Genomic DNA, 25,375 nt, shown 5'->3' with positions numbered 1-25,375 from the left:
TTATCCATCACTTCTAGTTCTGCCACAACTAGATCGTGAAAAGTGTCTTTCCGGTTGCCTGGATGCATAACTGGACAACATTTTGATTGGTTTTTGAACTTAGTATTGAGATGTTTGTCTGTATTGATGCCCATTTCTTCCAATATCTGGGAATCAGATAGTTCTTTCTCATCCATCTCATTTGCCAGTCCGTAGTCAGATCTTAAATTATGCACTTCTGAAATTGTGTATTGGTCATCCTGCTCTGCAATGGTAGCTTCTCCAGTTGCATATTCTTCAGCATTTGTGGTCATTTGTTTACTGAAGATTTTTTTTAATTTTAGCTTCCGTATGTATTTGTACATATCTATTCTAGTTTCTGTATGATCGTAATGTCTCTCTGGACAGAACGAGAGACCTTTATTCAGAAGACTTTGTTCTATATCCGTTAATATGTGTTTCCATAGGTTAATGATCAGGTCTGGTTCTTCTTCTTCTTGAGCATTTAGAATTTCCTCATTGTTGTGCGATTTGTTTGTTTGTTTTTTCTGGAGCCTCTTCTTGTCTTGCGCTGTTTTACCTGTTGCCCGTGTACGCCCGGTTCCACGTCCTCTCCCCCTTTCTCTCGGGGTTTGTTGATCTTGTCAGAGTAACTTTATTTCGTCTAAAAAAGACATATGGTACAGGGGCGTAATACAGGCCCCTGCAGCCCCCGCGGCCGGGGGGGCCTCAAGCTCCAAGGGGCCCCCTCGGCACTGCTCTCTGGCCGGAGAGCTCCTGATTGAGCTCGGAGGGGGCCCTTCTACATGCCGTGCTGGGAGACCCCCTCACTTTTCATTACGCCAGTGGTATGGTAAACTGCTCTTGCGCTTCCTTCCCCTTCACTGAAATCTGTATCGGATTCACTTTGTGTGGTGTTTGGAGATTCTTGTATTGTAGGTTTTTTTGTCTGCATTTGTTGTTTTAGAACATCAAATCGCTTTGCAAATGTGAATATTGCTCCACATTCATAATCACACTCAACCCTTCTAAATTTATGCTGTTTGCGTTCTTCCACTTCATTTTTATATTTATCCAAGTTCCGGTCCATCTCTGTTCGCAACTTTTTCACTTCTCCCTCTTGATTTAATGCTAAAATGTGTGATTCCACTTCAGCTATATTAAGATATAGTTCCTCAATATCCTTTTTGGCATACTTCACAATTATTAGCATCAATTATTAGCACTCCATATTATTTTTGCCCCACTCCTCCAGCATCTCTGGCCTTGTGTCTGGATGGTTTGGTAGCGTGAAGATGCGTAGTCCTCTTGGCTAAGCATGGGCGGAAAATCCGTTCCGCTCGTGGATTTTGCGGATTTTCGGTAAATTCGCAATCCGCGAATGCTCGCGAATTTACCGAAAATCCGCAAATTCGCACGCAGCGGATTTTTTTTCTTGGTGATACCATTTTGCGGCGTGCGGTGTAAGTTCGCAATTGCGAACATGTAGGTGCGGCGGGCAGCAACAATCTCGCACTCGCGAAATTACAAAAATTGCAATTCTGCACAAGAAATCTACTAGCAAGCAGCATAGACCTTCTGAAAATGATGATTTTTATCAGAATAACTCCTCAGGTTGACATTTGCCTGCACTTTTTTGGATTTGAGGCCTTTTGATTTTCTTTGGATAACTTTTGGATTAGAAATCAACTTTCTCATATAAGCTTATTTGGGGCATTACAGTTGCTGTAATGCTGTTCTGCAGAAAAACGAGTTTTGCAAAAGTGAAAGCATTCAGCAGGTTCAAAAGTTCAAACTCATCATTAGTAACCATTCCCTGTAGTGCTTCCTGACAAGGGCCCCTCCAGAGTTCAGTTGCTAGTTGCAACAATTGTATGACCCTGCTCTGACCCTCACAGCAGGCTCATAGAATAGCTACAAGTAGGCCACAAAGGTCCTGGAAAAAAATTGCACTGCAACAGAAAGCAAATTACAGATAAGGAAGCAGGTGCCAGACTGGAATTTTAAAACAGGGACACATTAATAAATCAACCCCAAATTAATTCATGTCAGTTTAAGCAGGCAGGTGTGCTTGCTTTTTCCCCCCATAATCTACAGTGATGATGAACCAGAGGGTGGCATTGATGTACCAGAGGGTGGCATGGGTGAAACAGAGGGTGGCAGGGGTGAAACAGAGGGTGCTGGGAACCTGTGATGATGAACCAGACGTAGAAACAACATAATCGCGACCGTTGCGAGCCGACATGTAAGTTCGCAATTACGAACTGGTACAAAACCCTCGCGAACTGGCAGAAATCCTTGCGAACTGGCAGAAATCCTTGCGAACACACAAAAAAATCCGCAAATTCGCGAGAATTCGCGGATTTTGCGGATTGCGAGTTCGCAAATTCGCAAAATTCGCGAATGCCAGATTTGCAAAATTCGCCCATGCTTACTCTTGGCACTCTTCCACATTAAATATTGAGTTATGATTTCCCAACTCTTGGATATCTCTTTGCGTAGTAGTCTTCTAATTGGATGAACATTTGCTTTAGTGTCCTTATGCCCGTGTTTCCGGTCTAGCCTCATCTCTTTTATTTGTAGTCAGTGTATTGCCTTTTTGGAACATCGTTTCTGCTTTCTGCAGACGCTTTGCAGCTCCCTCCTCCATTTTGTTTGAATCAAATATCAATGAGTGGTCTCTCTGCTTTTTGTGTTTTAAATCAATTCTCAGACGTTCCCGCTAAGAATATTAATGCAGGACTCGCTTACATATAAAGGAGATTGAGAGTCTACTTCTGATGGAAGCACACACCATGTCCAATATTATTAACCTGTCCCCAAGGTAGGGATTGACTTTTTATGTCAAACTCCGCTTTTGGCACTAATCAACGTGAAGCGATTACACTCGCTGCGGCATATATGCAGAAACCTTCAAACTGTTCCATTTGCGCTCTTACCTGGGAGTCTCCCACTTGTAATGGCATCCTCTGACCCCACACTCCGACGCTCTACCTGGCGTTTAGAAGGCCTGCTTGCTCCGTCGATCCGCTTGACAGATGCTGTAGATTGGATGTAGATTCCAGTAGTCTTTTCTGCCGCCTCACCTTCCTGGCGGTTCCAGTCAAGTTCACAGCAAATTTAAATTCTGTTTTGAATACACGTAGATCTAGTGCACCAGGTAGTCCCCCGTATGTCAATACAGTCCAACAACACAGTCCTCAGCGGGGGACGCGCAGATCAGCTGGTGCTAACTGCGAGAAAGGACTAATCTCACAAAATACTTCTCAACAAATGAAAAATATGTGGCCCTCTCCTGGGGTATGCAAACTTTTATTCGATAGAATATTTAGATACACATAGAATGTTAGTTTTAAATAGCATGGTAGAGTTTGTCAATGGAGATGTCCTAGGGAGGGCGATAAGGCCAAATTTGAAAAGTTTGGTCATTATATAAGGCAGCGTTTAGATAGACTAAGATGGTGTCCTGGAGACCAGTGAATGGGTGCTGTTGGTGTGGTTGTGGGAGCGGAGATGAGATTGGACATTACAGAGAATGTTGTTGGGCCCAGCGGTGGTTTAATTATTGCACCGATGCTCAGCTGGTATTATGCTGCCTCTGCTTTCATTGCATATGTTCACAGAGAGTTTAGTGTCTGTATAATGTCATGGGACATGGGGTGAGGCATGAAGAGATAGCATTGGGGGCTCAGGCTAAAGAATCAGGTACAAACTTTGAGGCTTAACCATTGCTATTTGTTTACCTTTTATTGTTCTGTGTCTTTGAGGTTAAACTCGCCATTCAGTGTGTCAAAATGGCTTTAGCAGCACTTTCATATACAAAGGAATATATATATATCGATACTCCTTCTTTTGATTACTCAATAAAGAATGGAACAGACTCCACTTTATAAGTACTGCAAATGTTTATTTAGTGTTTATTGCCACCATGACGCGTTTCGGGCTACCCAGAGCCCTTGAAATATATATATATCCACTCCAATCTTGCTTCTCAAAATCCATAAAACAGGCACCGACATGTTGGGTGGGAGTTCTTAAAGTTTTATTTTACAGAAGGCTCCTGACGCATTTCGGTGGTTAAGCCACCTTGCTCACATAGTTCAGCGCCATTTAGAGATTTGTTTATATTGTCATGGCAACCATGTCACAGACATGGAAATTAAGAAAATACTTTACAACATAATATTGTTACTCACACAAAACCGAATAAACAGAACAACAATAAAAGTGAAATAAATTACATAAATCACATTTGCTTTATTTACTGTGGACTAGATATATTAGCAGCAATAGTCTAAGAAGTGACACTTACTAATTTTACCTTATATTCAAAATACATCATAATTCATCATCTTTCAGTCAAGAAACACACATAAATACTTTACAGGCAGAGTATGCTCGTGCATATAGAGAGGAAGGGAAGGAAAGGGGAGGAAGTTCAGCCCAAGTGGGTTATATACACATAAATGCAACCCTCTCACCCTGTTCTCACACTATGGTGAATACTACATCTTACTGATTCTGTACTCAAAACGTCACACTCCCTAGAAGGAAAGTTAGATCTTATTTGGATATTCAAAACAATGCGCATATATGTAATTGCAAAACACTGAAAATTTCAATTCATTGAGTGTTACTACATTATATGGACAAAGTGTCTGATACAGATTCACACACAAAATAATTAAAAGTACCTATGATTCAAACAAAATTCAATTGGCTCGGCCATGACACTAAATTATTTAAAACTACACATACATTCCTGTTTGCTAACGAGCGTTGTGCGTATTCATAAATATACATATAGATCTTCGTCTGAATTTAAACCATGCAGAATTTTACTGTTCATCATTAGTATGCAGCGTGATTTAAGTCTCCTAAATTTTAACTCCCTATTACCTCCCCTGGGATTTTTAGGGATTGCGTCTATAACAAGGTAGACCAATTCATTGGCATTGCCCTTGTGATGCTCATGAATATGCCTTGCCATATGATAGCTCTTGTCGTCCTTAGCTATGGCCCGGAGATGTTGTAGTATTCTCGCATGGACCATATGGACGGTGCTCCATACATAAAGTTTGGGACATGTACACTGTAATACATAGATCACAAACTCACTTCTACAGTTTCATACCCCACGTATGGTTATAGATGTTTTACGTAGGGCTGTATGGATGGTCTTAGTATTGTGTCCAAATCGAAAGGCTTTGCATTTTTGGAAACCTCAACAGCCTCTCAACCAATCAGCTCTCTTCTTACTTTGGTGGCAATTCCGCCCTAATACGTTGCGCATAGATGTAGCCCGCCTAAATGATATTAAAGGTGTTCGGTATGTCCTGTCCAATAACTGGTTCGCTGTAATACGTTTCCAGTGTCTGTGCAGAATGCTTTAAGGGGGCACTGTATCAATGTATTTTGCGATCGCAAACAGTGCAATTCGCAAAAATCTGCCATTTGGGATCGTAAAATGGCCTTTTCTAATGCATGTAAGTTTTTGGTATTCGCAATTTAGGTAATCACAATTTCTGGCGATTACCTCAATTGAGAATGCAAATAGGGAATCGCAATTTGCGATTCCCTAATTCACATCCAAGAAGCCTTTCATAAATGCAAACTGTGCATTTGGGAAATGCTAATTAACATCAATTTGAAGTTGATGTTAACCATTTGCATACTTTGAATGCACAAAACTGCATTTTTCAAAGGGCCATGTGGCGCACACATGACCCCAGGGCATGTGTATGCCTTACAAGTGCACCTTTTTTTGTTAGGGGTGCCTCAGGTAGGCCTTACGCCCCTAGGCACCCTTGTCTTTGATTTGCACTAATTTGCGATTACCAATTAGCTAATTGCAATTTAGGCAATGCAAGACCATTCCCACCAATGGGCGTTGAGGCCCATAGGAAAGAATGGAGTCGCAATAGCAAAAAGCGATTCCCTAATTGCATTTGCGATTCTGAAGGAATCACAATTAAAGAAGCGCTATTTGCTGCCTGTTTTGTTGCACTGCATTTTGCTCTTACCAAAACCCATTTCTTAAAAATCGCTAGTTGGTATTTGAAAAATGCAACTTTGATGCATGTGCCCCAAAGCTTTTTATGAAAGGCTGAGTAGCCCGTGATTAAGCGAATTTGACTGGTGTCTCCATCGTGTGGCTTCTTTTGACGAGTGCTAAATAGTAGCTCTTCTCTCTTTTTTGCATGTGCCTTCTCTTTGGCTGATTCTAAAACTGCCTCATTGTATCCATGCATCCGAAGTCACTTATATAGATCATTTTGATGCACTTTCAGTGTGTCCTAACCGCTACAGTTGCGCTTCATGCATAGATATTCTGTATACAGATTGCTATTCTTTTGTTTAGTCGGGTGGAAGCTACTGGCTTGGAGTATAGAGTTACCTGATGTAGGTTTTATAAATGTCTTAGTGTGTATTCTATTTTCTTTCACATACACCACTAGATCTAGAAAGTGTACCTCCTTCTTGCTTAGGGCATACGTAAAAGAAAGATTTAGATCATTGGTGTTAAGTTTCTCTGCAAAAGAGCTAGCGGATTCTGAAGACGCCGTCCATAAAATAAACAGGTCATCAAAGTACCTATTCCATAGGACAATATTCTCTGACCACTCTTTCACATAGTCTACCTCGAGTACCTGCTCCCCCCACCAGCCCATATGCAAATTCGTATAGCTTGGTGGAAAGCAGGTCACCATGGCAGTCCCCCTGATCTGTCTATATATCTGATTTTCAAAGAGAAAGAAGTTATTATTGAGACATCGCTCAGTCATGTCAGTGACCATGTGTGTGTGTTGGTAAAGGTGTATATGGCTACTGTCCATATAATGTCTTAGAGCTCTGATACCATCAGAATGTCTGATGCTAGTATACAGGGCCATAACATCCATTGGCATAAGGATGTGAGAGTCATCCCACGCTATATCGTATATCCTGCAGAGGAAGTCACCTGTGTCCATTATAAAAGAAGATAAAGTAAACATGTTCTTGAAAGAAATGGTATATGTATCTTGAGGTATGCTCAAAAAGTTCTCCTATTGCCGAAATAATCAGTTGCCCTGGAGGATTCTGGGTGGTTTTATGGATTTTTGGGGTCAGGTATAGAATAGAGGTAACCAAATGTTCTACCCTGAGATAAAGGCATTTTTCCTGAGATTTCAAGCCAAGACCTCTCTTTGTGTAGATCAGTGTGGAATTTCTCTTTTGTTTCTTTCAGATTTAACTTTACAGTAGCACTCTTTGTTATGTAGTTATTTATTTGCCTCATTAATATACATTTCAATAGGACAATATTGCCCCCTTTGTCTGACCATCCTACTACAAATTTATATATATATATATTCCAAAATAATGACGAAGTTCTGCCTGCGCCTCTTTGACAAAGGCGGGCCTCGACGGGGTTTCGTCTCACCCCTTTAGATTCAAGAAGACACTGTCTCTTTCCTTCACACGACAGAAAGTCAAGGCCCAATTTTGCTTGTTAAGTGATTTTATTCGGCAACAACACCCAACGCGTTTCGCAGCCTTCGCCGCTTGCTCAAGAGACAGTGTCTTCTTGAATATATATATATATATATATATATATCGCTTCCACCACCGCTGGTAAAGAGTGATGCTGTCGCGGGCGGTCTTGTTGCAGCCACCAGCAGGCTGTGTATATTCGCTCTATAAAACATAAAAAATTATGATGAAAACAAGACACCCAGAGCTCAAATTTCGAAGATTTATTAGGCAGATGAAAAAATCTCCACAACGCGTTTCGCCATTACTGCTTGGTCACGCTTGGTCAGCGTGACCAAGCTGTAATGGCGAAACGCATCGTGGAGATTTTTTCATCTGCCTAATAAATCTTCGAAATTGGAGCTCTGGGTGTCTTGTTTTCATCATAATTTTTGATGTTTTATGGAGCGAATATATATATATAGTTGGGTCACTTACAATAAAATCACTGCCCACCTGAAATACCTCGGAGGTCTGTGTCTCTTTCCTCGCCTGTCTGCTGCTGCGGAGTATCAGGAAGTGGTTCAAGTTTCTCCAGATATATATATATATATATATATATATATATATATATATATATATATATATATATATATATATATATATACAGTATAAACATGAATAATCCTCTCCATGAGTACTCCTCAAAACCCCAAACATCTAAGTCCATCATCATGTCTACAGCGGGACAGAACAGCAGGCGGCGCAAGGTGCTAAGTTACCAGAGATCGTCTTTTCCTTATTTAATTTTTACATCCCTTCCCCAAGGTCATAGAGTTCCATGGTGTAGAGTGTCAATTTAAGGGAGCAAGCCTTCCCCATCACCAATAAAAAAACAACACTCCACTGGAGCGATTACCTCATATCCTTCACGGGTTTGAATGGCAAAATTTAAATGCCAATATATCATTGCAATTCGAATCCGACAAACATTTTATAAAATACATTTCTTACAGGGAAATGTTTGAAAACTGAGGGTTTTTTATTCAAAACCTATTCTTTACCAAGGTTCTTGCCATCAATTTTAGATTTTACCTTTTTGTTAGATAACGGTGCTGTACCTCCAATATTACATTTTAGCCTGATAGCAATTCCGTCCAAAAACATAAATTCATCTATTTCCACTCATCTGGTTGAAACCACGTTCCAACTCACATTCTATATAGTGCATTTTGAAAAGTGCGAATGCAATAGAAAGTGCAAAGAGATGAGGGGGGACTTCTTTTTGAAAGTGAAAGTGCCTAGATCACTATACAGGACATAGTAATTCAGTGTAAACGTACTTACGTAAACATTACAATGTTCAAAAATTCAATCAAATTTAATTGAGGTACTCATTGAGTGGAATCCATTTCGTAGTAAAAGGAAAATTTAAAATTACAAAATATAGAGCCCAGATCAACTTTGCCTGTCATTTCACCAATTTTACATAACTTTATTTATCACACACGAAACGGAATACACTATGCATAATTTAAGGTACATCACATCAATCTCATCTTTCAGATATAAACACATTTTGCTACCTCACTGAGTTGATCCTATACATGATAGGACCCTTCTCAGCAAGCTATAAAGTGCAAATGTCTCAATGATATCCTAAAGTGCAAGTGCATTACAGTACATTTTAATTCAATAAAATACTATTGTACAAATGATATTTTAAGTATAGGAACATTCTAAAATGTCATTGTTTCAATCCTATCCAGCAATGGGTCCCCCTCAGGGTGATGTAAAGTGAAAATACACCAGAAATATCTTTCAAGTGCAAATACATTACAACCAATGTCAAATCAAAAAGACGCTACCATCCAAATGATTGATACAAGGAGATGATACACTTTCTACACATTTCTGTAAAGTGCACAAGTTTCACCATCTCCATCTCCTTATTCTAGACGTATCAATATTCTAAAATATCAGCATTCTAAATATTCCTTAAAAAATATATCACAGTTTTACTTAACACACTTCAAAGATAGTATTGTGTTCACTTCTAGTTCTTTGGCCCAATTTAAAGTATATATAGCCAACTCCATGAAGTGCACAATTTGTTCCTTTATGTCCACAATCATAATGACTTAAACTTCCTGTTCCTCCCTTTCTCTTTTCTTTTTTTCATTTTTCCTTTTTCATTCAACTGCTCTAATCTGTCAGAAACCCATTTATTTTCTTATATTTTTGCTTTCAAGAATATCTAAATAGACTTAACATTTTAAATAGATTTGAAATTAATTTCTCCAATAGATTTTCAAATGGATTTCAAACAAAGCACAGGTGTCAGTATATATACTGTATCTTGATCATCATGATCATCCAATGAAGGGACTATAAGATGCCGCAATTCGTGAGCACTAACATCAACTTGGTTGGCTTGAATTTCTAGAAAATAAGTAACATCCGGGCTTGGTATGTCCACAGCAAGTGAGTCAATGGGTATTGTGAGCTATGAGCTCACAATACCCATGTAATTGGCATGCAATTGGCTACTGTGAAGAGAGGTGTCTTGTTAGAGAAGCATGGCACCAGGCATTTTATGTATAGTTTCAACAATCTGGCCATCTATATGAAGAACTCAAGGAAATTCAAAAGAGAGGGACGAGCTATACGGAGAAATCCATCTCAACAAATGAACATTTCCAAGAGGAAAGAAATACCCCAGCCCACAGTCCTGTTGGTGATGTTTGTGCAGGTTGAGTTTAAAAATAGCTGTAAAATGTACAGGCAGGCGATATTGAAGAGAAGTATTTTAGCTAATTTGTGCAGGAGTTTGTGATGTTGATGGTGTGTCTTTTGACTTTGAGTATCTATATGAAACAGTGGTTTGTGGCAGGGGATTTTTGTGCCCACTGAGTAAAATAGAGACGCAGTATTTTGAAATAATACTTTGCTGTTTATCGGCTTATGAACTTTGATTCTGTTGGCATCTAAAATTATTTGGAGTAAGTAGTTTGGTATTACTAGCTTTCTTTTGCAAGATTTTTAGTATGTAAATTCACCAGTTCTAGTTATCTCAAGTAACTATAACTCATGCCTTAAGGTAACTATAACTTGGGCCCTCGCTATGCACTGCCAATTACCTCACATCTTGCATCACTTATGACGTGTTCTATGACATCATTGAGACCATCACTGCAGACTCTGAAATTACATAATTGATTACAACACTGTGCATGACACGGCACAAGTTATAGTTACCTTTGGGCACAAGTTATATTTACTTGCGATAACATGAACTGGTGAATTTCAGTGGTTTTGTTACTTTAAAACGGTATGTTTCAACTGACATTTACACGTAACTATAACATCCCTTTAACCTTTGTTTTTCCAGTGGAAGAAAATCTATCAATCGATCTATCTATCTATCTATCTATCTATCTATCTATCTATCTATCTATCTATCTATCTATCTATCTATCTATCTATCTAGCTATCTATCACAAAAAGGATAAGTTACTTACCTGTAATCCTACCAGCCGCGGCCCGTGGAGGGAGTGCGGTGGGGCAGGGAGGCGGTGCGGGGGAGGGGCAAGGTGGAAAGTGGTAAACACCGGAATATGGACAATTGGAGGTAAGTAAACAATTTAAAAAATAAAACGAATTTCGTAGCACGCGCTGCATCGTATTTTGTGATGCATGGTGCGCTACGAAATTAGTTTTATTTATTAAATTGTTTACTTACCTGCAATTGTCCATATTCCGGTGTTTACCACTTTCCACCTTGCCCCTCCCCCGCACCGCCTCCCTGCCCCACCGCACTCCCTCCACGGGCCGCGGCTGAATCCTAGTTCTCTTCCAGGGATATCCTCATTAAAGTCATGAGTACGGAATATTCCCGCTCATGGGTAGAGAACATCACAGTTTCTGACAAGATTTCAGGCACAGTAATCCTAATTGATGGAGCTGCAATTTATACAGTACTTGTGAACCAGTTAAGCAACAGAATGTTGATGTTGTGGACTTCTGCCACAATCAATACTGTGCGACCATCATAATAATTGCAGCTCAGGGTTAAACGAGTTCTGTAAAGATATGGAGTATGTTTAAGTAATAGCTGTCTTGTAACAGTGTGCTTCAGTTATGAACATAACTCGGGCTGAAAGTCAAAGAAGAAATGTATTGCCCACCCCTAATTTGGAGGACATTTTAAATTCATTTGTTAATTATTTTACTGCTGGTAAGTATTCCACAGTCTCATATCTGCAGTCGTTAAAAAATCTATTTGGTTTCTTATAGAGAATTATTCTCTTTATACTATATGATTATAAGCTAAGTTTATCAATTGACACATGATTTGCAGCGATACAGTGCTTCAAAAAGAAGCAAAACGAACACATTTGTAAGTTTTCTGACATTAGGTGTAATTGACAGTATGCCTCTGTTATTTATCCTGCACAATACATTTCAAAATGCTAAATGTGCCTGTGGGCATGTTTTTGTCTGTAGAGCAAGCAGGAGGTAGAAAACTCACACAGTGACTAATCATAGCATACAGTTGTCCTTGACTCACTTTGCATGGGCTGTGTGAGTTCCTAGTAGGGATGCTGGTGTTTCAATAAAAGTCTCTTTCTCCATCTGTTCATCAGAGTGAGCACACAATCATTAGGTTGATAGAATGCCATCATCTGAACCTATTCTAATGCTGTGAGATATTGTAGTACTGACTTTCATTTGTTGACCTTTCTTGTTTTTTGGTATTAAGTCTAAACTCACCACTCAGTGTGTCAAAAATTGTTTGTAAAATTGTCTGACAGGAACGAATATTTACCGTACCTTGATCATCATGATGCTGTGAAGGGACATTGAGATGTGTACAGTGGCCTTGAAGCAGAACTCATTAAGACATTATGCTTGTATACACCATATCATTACATTCCTTGCCCTGCTGGCAACTTCTCCTTAAAGTCCTCAAGGGCTTCTATTGCTAATCTGAATTCAGTAGACTGATACTTTCCTGCCACAAAAGAAGACCTCACTGAATAGCCTATGCTGCTGTAATTCTAGAAACGGACTGAGGCATTGTACATTTGGACCTCCGAGAGAATGTCATTTTTGTGTGACTGGAAGTACCATTGAACTGCCTTCCATATATCCTCTAATGCAGATTACTAGGCTACTGACATTCAGAGTAGCCAGCAGCTGACTTTGTTGGTATAAAAATCAGTAGTGATGCTTGTAGTTGATGTACTTCCGTTGGTTAGTGGACCCACAGGTCAACATTTTACATTTTCCTGTTTCCTCTTTCATGTTCAGCCCATTTATTCCTTTTCCTATTGATGATCCTATTGATTATGATAAACAGGTATTGTGACAAAGAAAAACGTATAGTATTGTCAGAGTAAGTCTTCAGCCAAAGAAACAAGACTAATTGTGCATTTTATTTTGGCAGGCAGGACAAGCTGAAGATTCACATGCGGAAACACACAGGAGAGCGGCCATATATCTGCATACACTGCAATGCCAAATTTGTTCATAATTATGATCTCAAGAACCACATGCGGATTCACACGGGAGTCCGTCCATACCAGTGCGAATTCTGCTACAAAAGCTTCACCCGCTCAGATCACCTGCACAGGCACATTAAGCGGCAGAGCTGTCGAATCTCCCGACCGAGGAGGGGCCGCAAGCCTGCAGCTTGGAGGGCAGCTGGCTTGATCTTTGCACAGAACAACCAGCCAGATGAGAAAAGCTTCATGGTGATGCCACCAGAGTTAGATGAGCGGCCCCACCCAGGAAGTGGGGCAATGTGTCTACCCGGACCCAGCCCCAAGCACTTTATGGAGGGAGCGAAAAGCATGCTGCGCCTGGAAGAACTGGAAAGCCGATTTGAAGACTCACACATGAAGCTGCTGGGAAGGACTCCAATGGGGTCGGACAGAAATGCTGACATTTTCACCTTTTCCCTGGCCCACAATGAAAACCTTTCTCCACAGCAGTACTTTCCTGCCCCTATCCCTTGGAGTATAGGACTAAATCAAGCAGCCTCAATTTCGGAGGCAAGCAACTAAGCCCCAAATCTCACTCAATGTATACCTTTTTATGTTTTGCACTTTTACCACAAGTACAAATCTTTCCCTTTCTCGTTTCACTCCAAAGAAAAGAGGCTACCTTTTCAAATGTACAATATAAACTAACATTACAGTACTTCAGGCCACTGTGGGCTTGAAGACTAGCATGCACATGCCGTGGTGGCTAACGTCTATCTACTTGCCTAGTTGATTTCTCTTCAGGGGATCTGGATTGTATGTTGCAGAGGCTCCATGAAACAAAACACTTGATTTTACCACCTACAGCACTGGACAAAACTGGGGACACCATCATGAGTTCCAGTGGATCTTTCCTTTTAAGAATTACATATTAAATGATATCCTATTTGACGGTTTTGGAATGGTTGCAACATCACTGTGCAGAATCACAGTCCTTGAAGAATGTTTTTCCAGGTTGCAGGATCACTATAGGACAGTTTAATATGTCTTAAGCAAATTTGTGTTCTCTATGTTTGTTTTAGTAAAAAAAAGCTGAAACTAATCAACAACTCCATGAAATCAAACGTCTGATAAATTGTACTCTATATGAGTCTCATCAATAGAGTACTGCAGTGGGTCAAATTAAACAAATTAAATAAAATTGCATATATATATATATATATATGTGTGTGTGTGTGTGCGTGTATATATATATATATATATATATGAGTAGGCTGGGTTCGGATGGCCCCTGGCCGTCCTCACACACGCCCACTGTGGCGTTGGACGGCCAGGGGCCTCCGATGCACCAAACGGGTTAAGACAACCACTAAGTATATCAATGATTCTCATTTGAAATCAGTATAGCTAAAGGTATCTAATGTGGCTTTGGTGCCTCTAGACCCTGAGGACCATAGTTGGACAACACTGTGATAGTCTCTTAAAGATCAATTTTTCAGTGCTGACTCTGGATCTATGCTACCATAAAATAACTATTGTAAATCCAATATTTTTTTTACAAATGTGCATCTTTTGTCCATTAGTGGTGCTGACTAGGTAGTTTTTTGATCAGTTTTAACCACTTGAATTATGAATTGTAACATTTTTCAAGTTGTATCTGAACTGAAGATCCAAGGGCATTTTAAAAAATGTTTGCTCTGCATCTAGTACTTTCAATGAGCACTTATTCTAGCATTAGACACACTGAAGTGCTAGCATTAGACATACCTGGTTCAGTGTAAGACTAATATGTCACTGACTAAGATAGCCAATCGCTACGGCAGTTCAATGTGTTTGTTTTTGGACAAACTGATTATCCAGGATTTATATATGCTCTGTCATGTACGGCTATCACTTATCATGTGTTTATCTCTCTTTGACCAGCAAAAATATTGACTCCACAATATGAACTTGCACTATATCGTCAAAGCCCTCCAACATTACTATCTAGGCCCCAATCATACCAACTTGCTACTGAATGGTTCCTGCACAGAAATGTAATGATAGCCGGTCTCTGTTATAGTAAGTCTCAAAGTAGTTTGGGGCAGTTTCTGCTTGTTAGTGAAAGGCATCAAGAGTCGCCTGCTTTTTTTGGACGATATGTACAACTTGTAAAGAGAGGATACAAAGCTTGAGCAACCTAATTAATTTGTTTTGACCAATTAATATAACAGTATTTTATATTTTGAACAATAGAAGCTCATCATTTTGGTTGCAAATTTAAGATTTTTCTTTCAGATAGATTCTCGATTTTAAAAACCTTCGTTTTCAGAGAATTTATGCAGACATGTGATATTCATAACTCTTTAACAATTATTGAGCCATCTCTCCACTATGTAAGATAGAACCTTTGCATCTCAGCATACTGCTAACTTCTACATGTAACAACACACAAAAGGTTCCCTGTTGAAAACTTGAAATGTTCCAGTTTCTAGTAAATTGCTGTGAATTACCATGTAGTGTCCCCATACGCATTGTGCAATAATTGGGCAAAGTAAACAATATTTATTTGAAAGACAAATTTTAGTTCCTGTGCTACATTTGTTCCATATTGGTAGTACCCATTTAGGATGATAACCTTTATTCTTTAGGATTAGTTTGAAAACACGTTATAATGACAAACTTAGGTATAACCGGTGTCAAGGACGAGATTCTATTTCACTTCATATACACATAATTTTCAAATACAAGCTAACAGTCAGTGTAGGAACCCTGTCTACAAATCACCACATTAGTTAGGAGACTATAATCTTTACCAGTTTAAAAAAAAACAGTTTATTAAAAACAATACAGTTTCAATTAGCATTCATAAGACAATTATACATTCTAATACAAATTATTTTTTTTGAAAACCAAAAGTCGACGCGCCGTTTCGGTGTCTTGTGTTGATGGTAACACCTTCTTCAGGACCGGGTTTTTTTAGTTAAAAAAATCTCTCAAGAGTTTTGAGGGATTTAGGACATTTGAAGTCTCACGAAGGTTCAGTTTTTTTCATTAATCTAACTCTTATGGACTTCTCTTCATGCGATGTTATTTGGATTAAAATTATTCCACCTGGATGTAGGAATTCATTTACATTATCAGTGCTGTATCAGGGGTGACCACCGTATATCATTTCAGCCCATGGGGAAGCTGTAGAAGGACAAGGTGACAGGGAGGCTGATACGCTTGAACAAGCACTATTCTGAAATTAAGGAATGAACAGAAAGTGAACTGGTAGAAGGGAAGGTAACAGATCTTAAAGCCTCTACCTACAGAAGACAAGTTGGATTCTTACCAACATTTCACAACTAAAGTTACATATTGTATAGCTGAAATGATATACGGTGGTCACCCCTGATACAGCACTGATAATGTAAATGAATTCCTACATCCAGGTGGAATAATTTTAATCCAAATATCATCGCACGAAGAGAAGTCCATAAGAGTCAGATTAATGAAAAAACTGAACCTTCGTGAGACTTCAAATGTCCTAAATCCCTCAAAACTCTTGAGAGATTTTTTTAACTAAAAAAACCCCGTCCTGAAGAAGGTGTTACCATCAACACAAGACACCGAAACGCCGCGTCGACTTTTGGTTTTAAAAAAAAATAATTTTCCATCATACTTTTGGGACATACAAGACTAACAACAGAAATATATGGAAAACGGCATTAACTGCGCGGGCTAAACCACAAGTGCCGTTACAACGCAAGCGGAACAATGCTTGACTTAACCATGCATATGCCTTTATCATGCATATGCCTTATCCACGTTTATGCGTAGAAATATATCCATTATCGGAGAAATCCTGAAATGGACACGTAAGCATGACAGTAACAATGCCATTCCAAAAAACACACCTCACCCAACTGGTCACATAAACGACTGAAATGTTGCCTTTTTCAGAAATCCAATCATAAAGACATTTCCAAAATACACCAAAAAAACAGCAGCTTTCAAACAGACATACTATCTCCAATGTTAATGGACCCTGGGGTAAAACCGTTGCAGTAGAAAAATTCCATGGACATAGAAATCTTTTCTGACCAACACTCTGACACATCTCCATCAATGGAGTTAGCAAACTTGCAACTGCTCCAGGAAATGCTAGACAGATAAGCCTTTCTCATCCCCCTTTACTGTTGCTTTCATTTGTGTACAGCAGTAGAAAAACAGCACTTAATACAGACCTTCTTGACAAAATCGACAAGGGGAGATTTGTCCTACATGTCTTGCCAGACCTCTTTTCATCCTTCCGCACTCTAAGCAACACAGTCCTGCTAGACCGAATCATGTTAGTGGCAAAAGTGCCAGAATCTACAAAATGTTTTGTTTAAATCAACGTGAAATAAAACCTTAATACTCTGCATCCCCACAAATGTAAGATATGAAATTTGAATTGGTAACTTCTACAAAGTCCTCTTAAATCTGTGTATGATGCAGTCTGACTGACTGACAATCTATGGTAGCTGACTTTCATGTGTATACTGATAACTCCAAATCCATAATTGGCCTCCCAAATACCACAAGGAAAGAATATTAGTTATGGACAAAGAAAATGTCCATACAAACGGAAGGACTCCATATAGATTGTGTTGCAACAGTCTAAAAGTACAGTTGCTGGCCATAGGAATAAAATCATCTTGATATAACTTAACAGAATTCCATTTAGACACCCAAATTCTGAATATCAACATCTCTAGTCAAACCTGTTTAAAAAGCCTTATCATCATCAATAACAATTTCAACAAGATTTATGTTCATTGGCAGTACTGCATTCAAAATAAAAACAAAATACATTTTCATCAGCAGTCTAAAAATGATGATGCAATCTCCACCTCGGCCAGACAGAGCTGCCTTAAATTCCTATATAGAGCATAGAAAATACCTACAAAGGACACTAGCATTGCATTAGCCATGAATGTTAGCATTTATTTCTTGGAAACAAGTTGAAAATTATATGCAAAAAATGATAATACCTGCACACAGTGATACTTACACTTGTATTTACAACTGTACACTTATTTCAAGAACAATCTATATCGTTTTTTCAATTGCTATAATAATTTATATTTGTAAAGCACAAACATATCACCCCTCAAGGATTTCAAGGCGCTGGGTCTATCTGGGAGATTAAATGAGCTATTGCCTAGAATCGCATGATGCTGAGCTGAGCTGCCACCTGAACAAACTGTGGGGCCATGCTCTGGAGCAAGCCGCTCTTGCTGCTGCACCACACCTCTATTCCTGCTAACCTCAAAACAGTATAACGTGGTTATTGGGACCGAAAAGCAATACACAAAGGAGTAGGAACAGAAAATGGGGAAAACCATAAGGAGAGGATTTGAAAATGGGAAATCTGAAATAGAAAGTGTACTATACAATATTACCATCAATACAGTTCTAAGGTATCCTACTGATCTCTTAGGTTGAGATCCATAATTCTCATATGCACTAAGATGTGCATATCAACCAGAGTTCCAGTTTTTGGGAAGGAACCTTTAAGCTGCCATCATTGGTTTATTAGCAACTGTTCTGAGTCTGGCAACTTACTGTAGTGGGGACATATCAATAAATGTGATGGTCTGAGTGCTCATCATGAGTTCCAATACCAACAGCCACATTAATACTGGGAATGGAAAAGGGACACATGAGCCCTAAAAAACACACACTGACCAAACATACAAGGATTTACTTAATTCAAGATTAACACTCAGCTAATGATTTAAATATATTTTGAAACAATCTCATGGTATAAATAAATCTAGAACCTCTCATCTGCAAATAAAACAAACTATCATGAAACAAGTTTAAAAAATTTCTCTGTCATTGAACAAGCTCCTGAAGTAAAATGTACCGCACTATGGAATGCCATACCAGAACACTAGGAACCCACATTAAATACCTGAAATTCAGAGACTCCTTTAAGACATGGTGGTAAATAAAATTCATCCCACCTGTGCAGAAAGTTGTAAATGCCTTTTGGAGGATTCTGTGCCACTGGCTAATCATCTGGAATAATTACCCCACTGGTAGAATTAACTCCTGAATTTATGAACTCTCAAATGTCCCCTAACAGACAACAAACAGGAATAATAACTTTTTCGAATACTTGAGTAGCTAAAAATTGTTGATTGATTGGTCTTAATGAGAAATTAGCATACTGTCGTATCTAATCATCTTCAGTGTAGAATCAATTAGCAGTATTTAGTATAGCGTGACTACCAATGACAAAACATACCCCCAGATAAGTAATTGCCACAGCAGAACACTATATTAAAAAAAATACTAAGACATAGCTTTAATTGTAGAAAAGCATTCTAACAAGTTGTTTTGTAGATGTCAGCGTCTCGTACTAGTGAGTAGACACAAACAACACATTTGTATAGGTGTTGCCCATTGATGTTTTGCATTGTAAGGTAGCGTAAACATGCTTATGCATTTCCTTGCTATGGGCATAATTCAGCTGCAGGCGCTTATGAGTAATGTTACTATGTCAGAACACGTTAGCACACGACATCTCTGGACATTCGGAGCCAACTATTTTGCACATTACTTTAAGATAAACGACCCCTGCAGTGTAACTTCTTGGCCATTTCAGATTGTGGGGATGACTACACAGTTTAGGGCTGTCTATCTTTAGTTACATTATCCTCCTTGAAGAGTCATCAAGGTGTAAATGGGTTCATGTCTGCTGCTAAACAACAAATACTTTTTTACATTTCGGGGGTTGAACTCCATATGCTCTGTGTGCTCCTCAGCATCCCTTTCGCAAGTGTATATTCTGTGACTTACAGCGAATCTTATTTGTGTGGTACAGTTTGAAAGACAGTGAAAACACATTCGTACGTAACTGGGGCTTAGCAGGAGTGTAACCTTCAGTTGTAATCAAATCATTAATATCAACGTTTTACCTGCAAGAGACATTTTGTCATTTAACGTTCTGTATGTCTCCTAAAACAGCTAGCTTTTAGAGAATATGTGAACATAAAATAACATTTTTGAGTGATTAAATGGTTTTTCAAAATCACAAATGTTATATAACTGAGACGGGAGCCTATCATCTATGGCCTTGCTCTCCTTAGACACAAATCTTTAACACACTCGAATAGTGCAACAAGACCTTGTGAATAAGTGTGATGCAAACGTTCTAAATACAATTCTAAATAGTAGTGTCATCACAAATCTCTGCAAAATTGATACAAGATAGTCAAATATCGCTAAACTTTCTAGAAAGTTATTCTGCTACCTCGCAAACTATTACAGTTTCCGAAAATGTACCTAAAATTGACTTATTTTTAAAATGAGTGAAAGTGTTTTGAGGTTAGATGCTCCAAATGCAGACATAAACTTTGAGGAGAATGGACATGAGTTGTCACTACTTACATTACATTCCCAAATCTGGACTATCCGCAGTAATTTTGGAAGTATTCTGTTGGTGGCATTGTAATTTATCCAAAGACGGGGATGAGTACTGTAAAATCTACAAGAACTTGAAGAAACTTTCCACTCTCTGTGGGAAAAACTTTCAGAATACTTTTTTTTTTATTTATATGGATTTGTATGTAACTGCTAAATGTAAAATGAAAGACAAAGAAAACATCATGTCACGAAAATACATGTACACGGCAATTTACCTTAATACGTGACGGGACAATCACCCTTACCAGCTGAATATTGTCATGATAACTTGTACAATTAAATTTATACATATTTATTAAACAGAGTTGAGTCTATTTTAAAGGTGATGGGTGTTTCTATTTATTGTAAAAATATATCAATAATTTAGATTTGCAAGAATGTAATGCCATATTTATATGTATTTTTTATCCTCTGCGATTCCTTGCATCTAGGACATAGAGTTCTTAGTTTCCGTTCCTACTTCACTTCAACAAGGAGCTGTGATGCCTTTACCCTATCATCTCCCACCTGTAGTTCTGTCCTTTTCTCCTCGATTCACCACCAACTCTGGAAGTCTCCCCTCAGCCTCCCTCCCCTAATCATTGATGCTGTATCCCATTCCTCGCTTTTGGATTTGTGGCCTTGCCATGCCCCAGAATTTTAGGAGAGTACTCCTATGTTCCCATGTGGTACAGGAATGCACCACGAAGATACCCTGGCTACCAGATGTGTAAGTCCCACTCCAGTCACGGCCGCTGTAGGTAAGAGCATTTGGGTGGCGTGGCAGGATTTTGAGAGATGACCACATTGAAAATTAAATAAATAATGAATTTTTCCTCGTGGACGTCTCTCGTAATCCCACCCAGCTGGCCCTACCGCGCCACCATTCTTACCTGCAGCGGCCACGGCTGTACCACTCTACAAAATCAAAGTGCAAGGGTGAAAAATGGAAGTGTTCCTTCAGAGGTCTACTTTTAACCTCTGTGGTCAAGATAGCTGTCAATCACTATGATTTCCAGTTTTCCACATCCATATACTATGCCCTGCTCCTCCTAGTTGCTCTTACAAAAGAAATTCTCTAGGCCTTCTTCTAGTTCCATGATTTCTCCATAGCCCTTATCTTTGAAAACGAGGAGAAAGAAAATTGTTTAAGGTAATCAATCAAAAAGATATTGTTTTTTTCTTTTTGGGTAATGATGGATTTTATAGGAGGAACCAATCCAACCTGTGCAGATCCTTTTATATCAGAAATCAAATGTCAGAATTGTCTAGATTTACAACTATTTAACTTGATAATGATGGGTATTTTTCTTTTCGTACATTTGTATGTTTATTTCAACCTTGCAGCGTTCACTACATTAAAGCGCATCCGGTCGGGGGCGTGGCTTGGAAAGCTAACATGGCTGACGAACCTTAACGGAGCTCCCCACATCCATGCCGATACTTCCGTAAATCCAACATAATCTTGTCTTGCTGAACTCCCTGGCTACACGGCTGTGACCTCCCAAGAACCGGCGAATTACCGTGTTGCAATTTCCAGCACAAGTGAAGTGCGTGCGAGGTCGAGATTGCTGCTGGGGCCTGCTTCCGGCCATGGGAGACAAGAGACCACCCCAAGCCTATGCCCTGATCGCCGTCTGTTGTCCAGTGGTCCCGATTGGAGCGCCGATGCCCTTGAGGTAGGCAAAGGCAGCCTGAGACCCTGGAAGCTGCCTGGTCGGCTCCGGGCAAGGATCGTGGCCCCGGGGATTGGGCAGACCGGTCACAATTACATCTGGTTAAACCCGGGTGGGGCGCCTTATTCCTCGGACCTCCCCGCAGTGATAATAACATCCTGCAGGTCCCGCGAGGCGCTGGGACAGCCTGAGCGGCCCTGGCGTCGATCCCCTGGGGCTGCGGCGACCGGCAAGGATGTTTGCAGGCAAGCACAGCCTGCATGGTTTGATTCCTGTCAGCCTGGCGCTGCCTGCGTGCCCTGAGTGTGCACCGGAGCGGTCTCCTCGGGGGGGGTGGCAGCCAGTTACTGCCTGCTCCCTTGCGATCTTGTGGATGGTCGCCAGATTGCTTGCCTACAGGCCTGGAGGCCTTACATCAGTCCTCGCAGTCAGTAGGGCCCTAGCCACTCCTCACAACTCATAGCCCTACCTATGTCCCCAGTTGTACCGAGATCGTCGGCAGCGGCCCAGCCGAGCCACGGACCAATCTATAAGGGTCCTGAGGATTCAAATGGTGCTGATGACCCAGTTGCCCAAAGGCAACGAACAGGGGTGAGCAGCAGTGCCTACTGAGTGGTAGGGGTGAAATACTGTAGTAATAGGGGTCGTGTGGTGGATCAGTGGTCGGGTGAGTCTGGTCTATTTACTACTTGGCCGGCGGTCAAGGGCTGCAGAAGCGGCGAGCCAGGCTAGGTGCGGCTTGCGGTCCGCGACAGCTAAGTTCCGTGAGATCCGGTCCTTCAAGCTCCCCTCCGGCGATGCAGTGGCTGACAGGTGGCTGAGGGTTGCAAGAAGAAGACAAGAGACGCACCCCCCTTCTATCCTGCCATGAGATCCGGGACCCTATTATGCCACAGGTCGCCTATCGCCATGGGCAAGGACAAGCCAGGTGAGGCCGGTCCCAAGCAAAGTACCTGGGACCAGTTTGCCTCGGAGCTGGGCAGCGCCACCGGGGGTGCAGCGTATGGCGCGATGCCGGATAATGCGACACTGCTAGCCGGCATCACGAGGCAAAGAACACTTTGGATCAAAAAATTGGCGCAGTAGGGTCCGAGGTGTCTTTCCTCTGCCAATATCTCAGAAAGGGGGTGGACTGCATTACAAACGCGTGTGTCCACAGTTGAAGATACCGTGGCCACTTTACAAAAGAAAGTTAATAAACTCACAGCAGTAGCACAGGAGCTGGCCTCCCGAGTCGAAGATGGAGAAGGACACGTAGGCTGCAACAACTTACATTTCATCTGCTTTCCGGAGGGCCGCGAGGGCACGCCCATTACCAGCTTCCTTACAAAATGGCTGACGGACCTTCTGCCACCTGACAAACTGTCTACCTCCTTCGTGGTGGAACGGGCACACCGCGCGTTAACAAAGAAACGACCCCCTAGAGCAAGCTGAGGCCCGTAATTGCAATATTCCTAAACTATGCCAACAGAGATTCCATTATGCACTTTTCCAGGACCCAAAAAGATAAACTCCAGTATGACTCTAAGCACATTATGATATTCCCGGACTTGGCCAGGCTGGTACAACAGCAGCGCCAGTCATTTATGGAGGCAAAACGCAGGCAACAGGACTTGAATATAGAATACATGCTCCTCTACCCAGCCCGAATGCGCGTCATATACAATGCCAAATCCTACTTCTTTGACACACCAGAGGCGGTCTTTGCCTGGACAGATGAGCGATCGCATCCGAAATCACATACTCCACCGCCACTGGAGTCGGACTACTCTCAAGATCCACATTGGAACAGGCCAAAAGGAACAAATCCAAACGTCGATACAGATTGGGCTCTACCAGGCGCTCCTCGGACCCAGAATGACGCACCCTCACACGGGGAGTTGGCATGGATCCTCTAAAACACTAGGCCAGTGTGGCAACCAACTCCTGAGTCTACTTGTTCAGCATAGACCGCAAAGATGGCGTGGATGTTCGGCCACACCCTTCCTCCCACTCCCGACACTTTTTAATTGTTTGTTTGTAATATATGGGGGTTTTGGGTTCCCTTGGTGGTGGTGCCCCAGGGTCCCCCGTTGGGGGCTGTAACGACCGGATTTTCGGACAAGATGGAATCAGCTCCTAGGAGCCCCTCTAACCCAGTAGGAACGTAATCACCTCCCTCCTTAGAACATATTTACAATGGGTATAAGTATAGGTATGTACATCTCGTACCTAAGGATGGGGAAAATAGCAATAAACATGCATGAGTTTTCTACAATATCCTATTCATACCAGCCAGTCTCGCGGCCACTTAGGCCCAGACTAATCTACCCTGGGGCAGGTCTGATTATGTACCCTTACACACTGATCTCTCTCAGTGCTCACTCGACATGCAATCCGGCGTGCCTACACACGGGCCTGCAGTCCCAGTGCTCTCATTTACTTATCCGGTCCACAATCCGGCGGACCTCCACACCGTGTCCCCCGGTGCTCTCATTTACTTACAACACGATCCACAATCCGGCGGATCTCCACACCGTGTCCCCCCGGTGCTCTCATTAACGCCGCGTACCAACGACGATCACTTTCCTATGAACACCTATGGAAGAAATATCTCATTGGCTACTCAGGATAATACTACAACAATATAATTTAGTGTGGTTTTCCAAATTGGTATATGTACCTTCTGCTCTTGGCATCAAACGTTCCCTCTCTCCCTCATTGCTCAGTCATTTCTTACCTGATCGGGATTCGCATCCGTTCATGCAAACAATGTCTGACTAGAAGACCAGGTTACCCTGATTGAACAAGAATACAAGGCACATGTCGGTTCACTAAGAACTGGGGTATTTTTATTACAATAATTATAATCACAATACTATACGATAGCATATATTCTGCAAAGAAAAGTAAAAAGGTTAGAATGTGCGCACTCTAAGGGAAAAGGTGGAGGTCACCTTATTAACGTGAAGTCGGGGTTCGGCAGTCATCTAGGTTCCCTTCTCGTCTGTGTCTTGGCTCGTCTCGGAATCACACCTCAGCAGTCACGAGTACACGTCTGCACCGCTATGCTCGATCTCCTCTGCTTCCCTCCAAGTCACTGGAACCTTTCTCGTTATTAGCTGCTATCTCTCTCTGTCTCTGATCGCTCTGCGCTACTTCTCCTTCTCCTTCAGTCTTTCTCAGAGAGTCTCAGTTACATGACCTTTCTCGGACTTCAAAATGGCGACTGTCTGCCTGGAAATAATTAATGGCATAGATACTAACGGCTAGCTGCCGCCTACGGACTGACTGTCTCACAGCCTAACACTTTCGCTAATATGGAAGCTTGTCCTTTCATGGAAAGTTACGGCCAGTAACCTGCCGCCCACCAAATTCTTG

General features: G+C 40.9%; 1 protein-coding gene across 3 annotated transcripts in view; it reads left to right on the top strand.

Moving 5' to 3' along the window:
* The window catches only part of ZBTB7C (zinc finger and BTB domain containing 7C), a 366,470-nt gene extending 350,590 nt beyond the window's left edge, over positions 1-15,880 (top strand). For all 3 annotated transcript variants that reach the window (XM_086960363.1, XM_086960361.1, XM_086960360.1), the window contains exon 3: positions 12,881-15,880. In XM_086960363.1, coding sequence (XP_086816489.1) covers positions 12,881-13,499 — 619 coding nt within the window. In that variant the 3' untranslated portion in view covers positions 13,500-15,880. The remainder of the gene's footprint in view (positions 1-12,880) is intronic.
* Positions 15,881-25,375: the final 9,495 nt, after the last annotated feature.

The sequence above is a fragment of the Lissotriton vulgaris genome, chromosome 3_1 (genome assembly GCF_964263255.1).
Source record: "Lissotriton vulgaris chromosome 3_1, aLisVul1.2, whole genome shotgun sequence".
Taxonomy (NCBI): Eukaryota; Metazoa; Chordata; class Amphibia; order Caudata; family Salamandridae; genus Lissotriton; species Lissotriton vulgaris.
The sequence above is the reverse complement of the archived record's forward strand: the minus strand, read 5'-3'. Positions and strand labels throughout refer to the sequence as shown.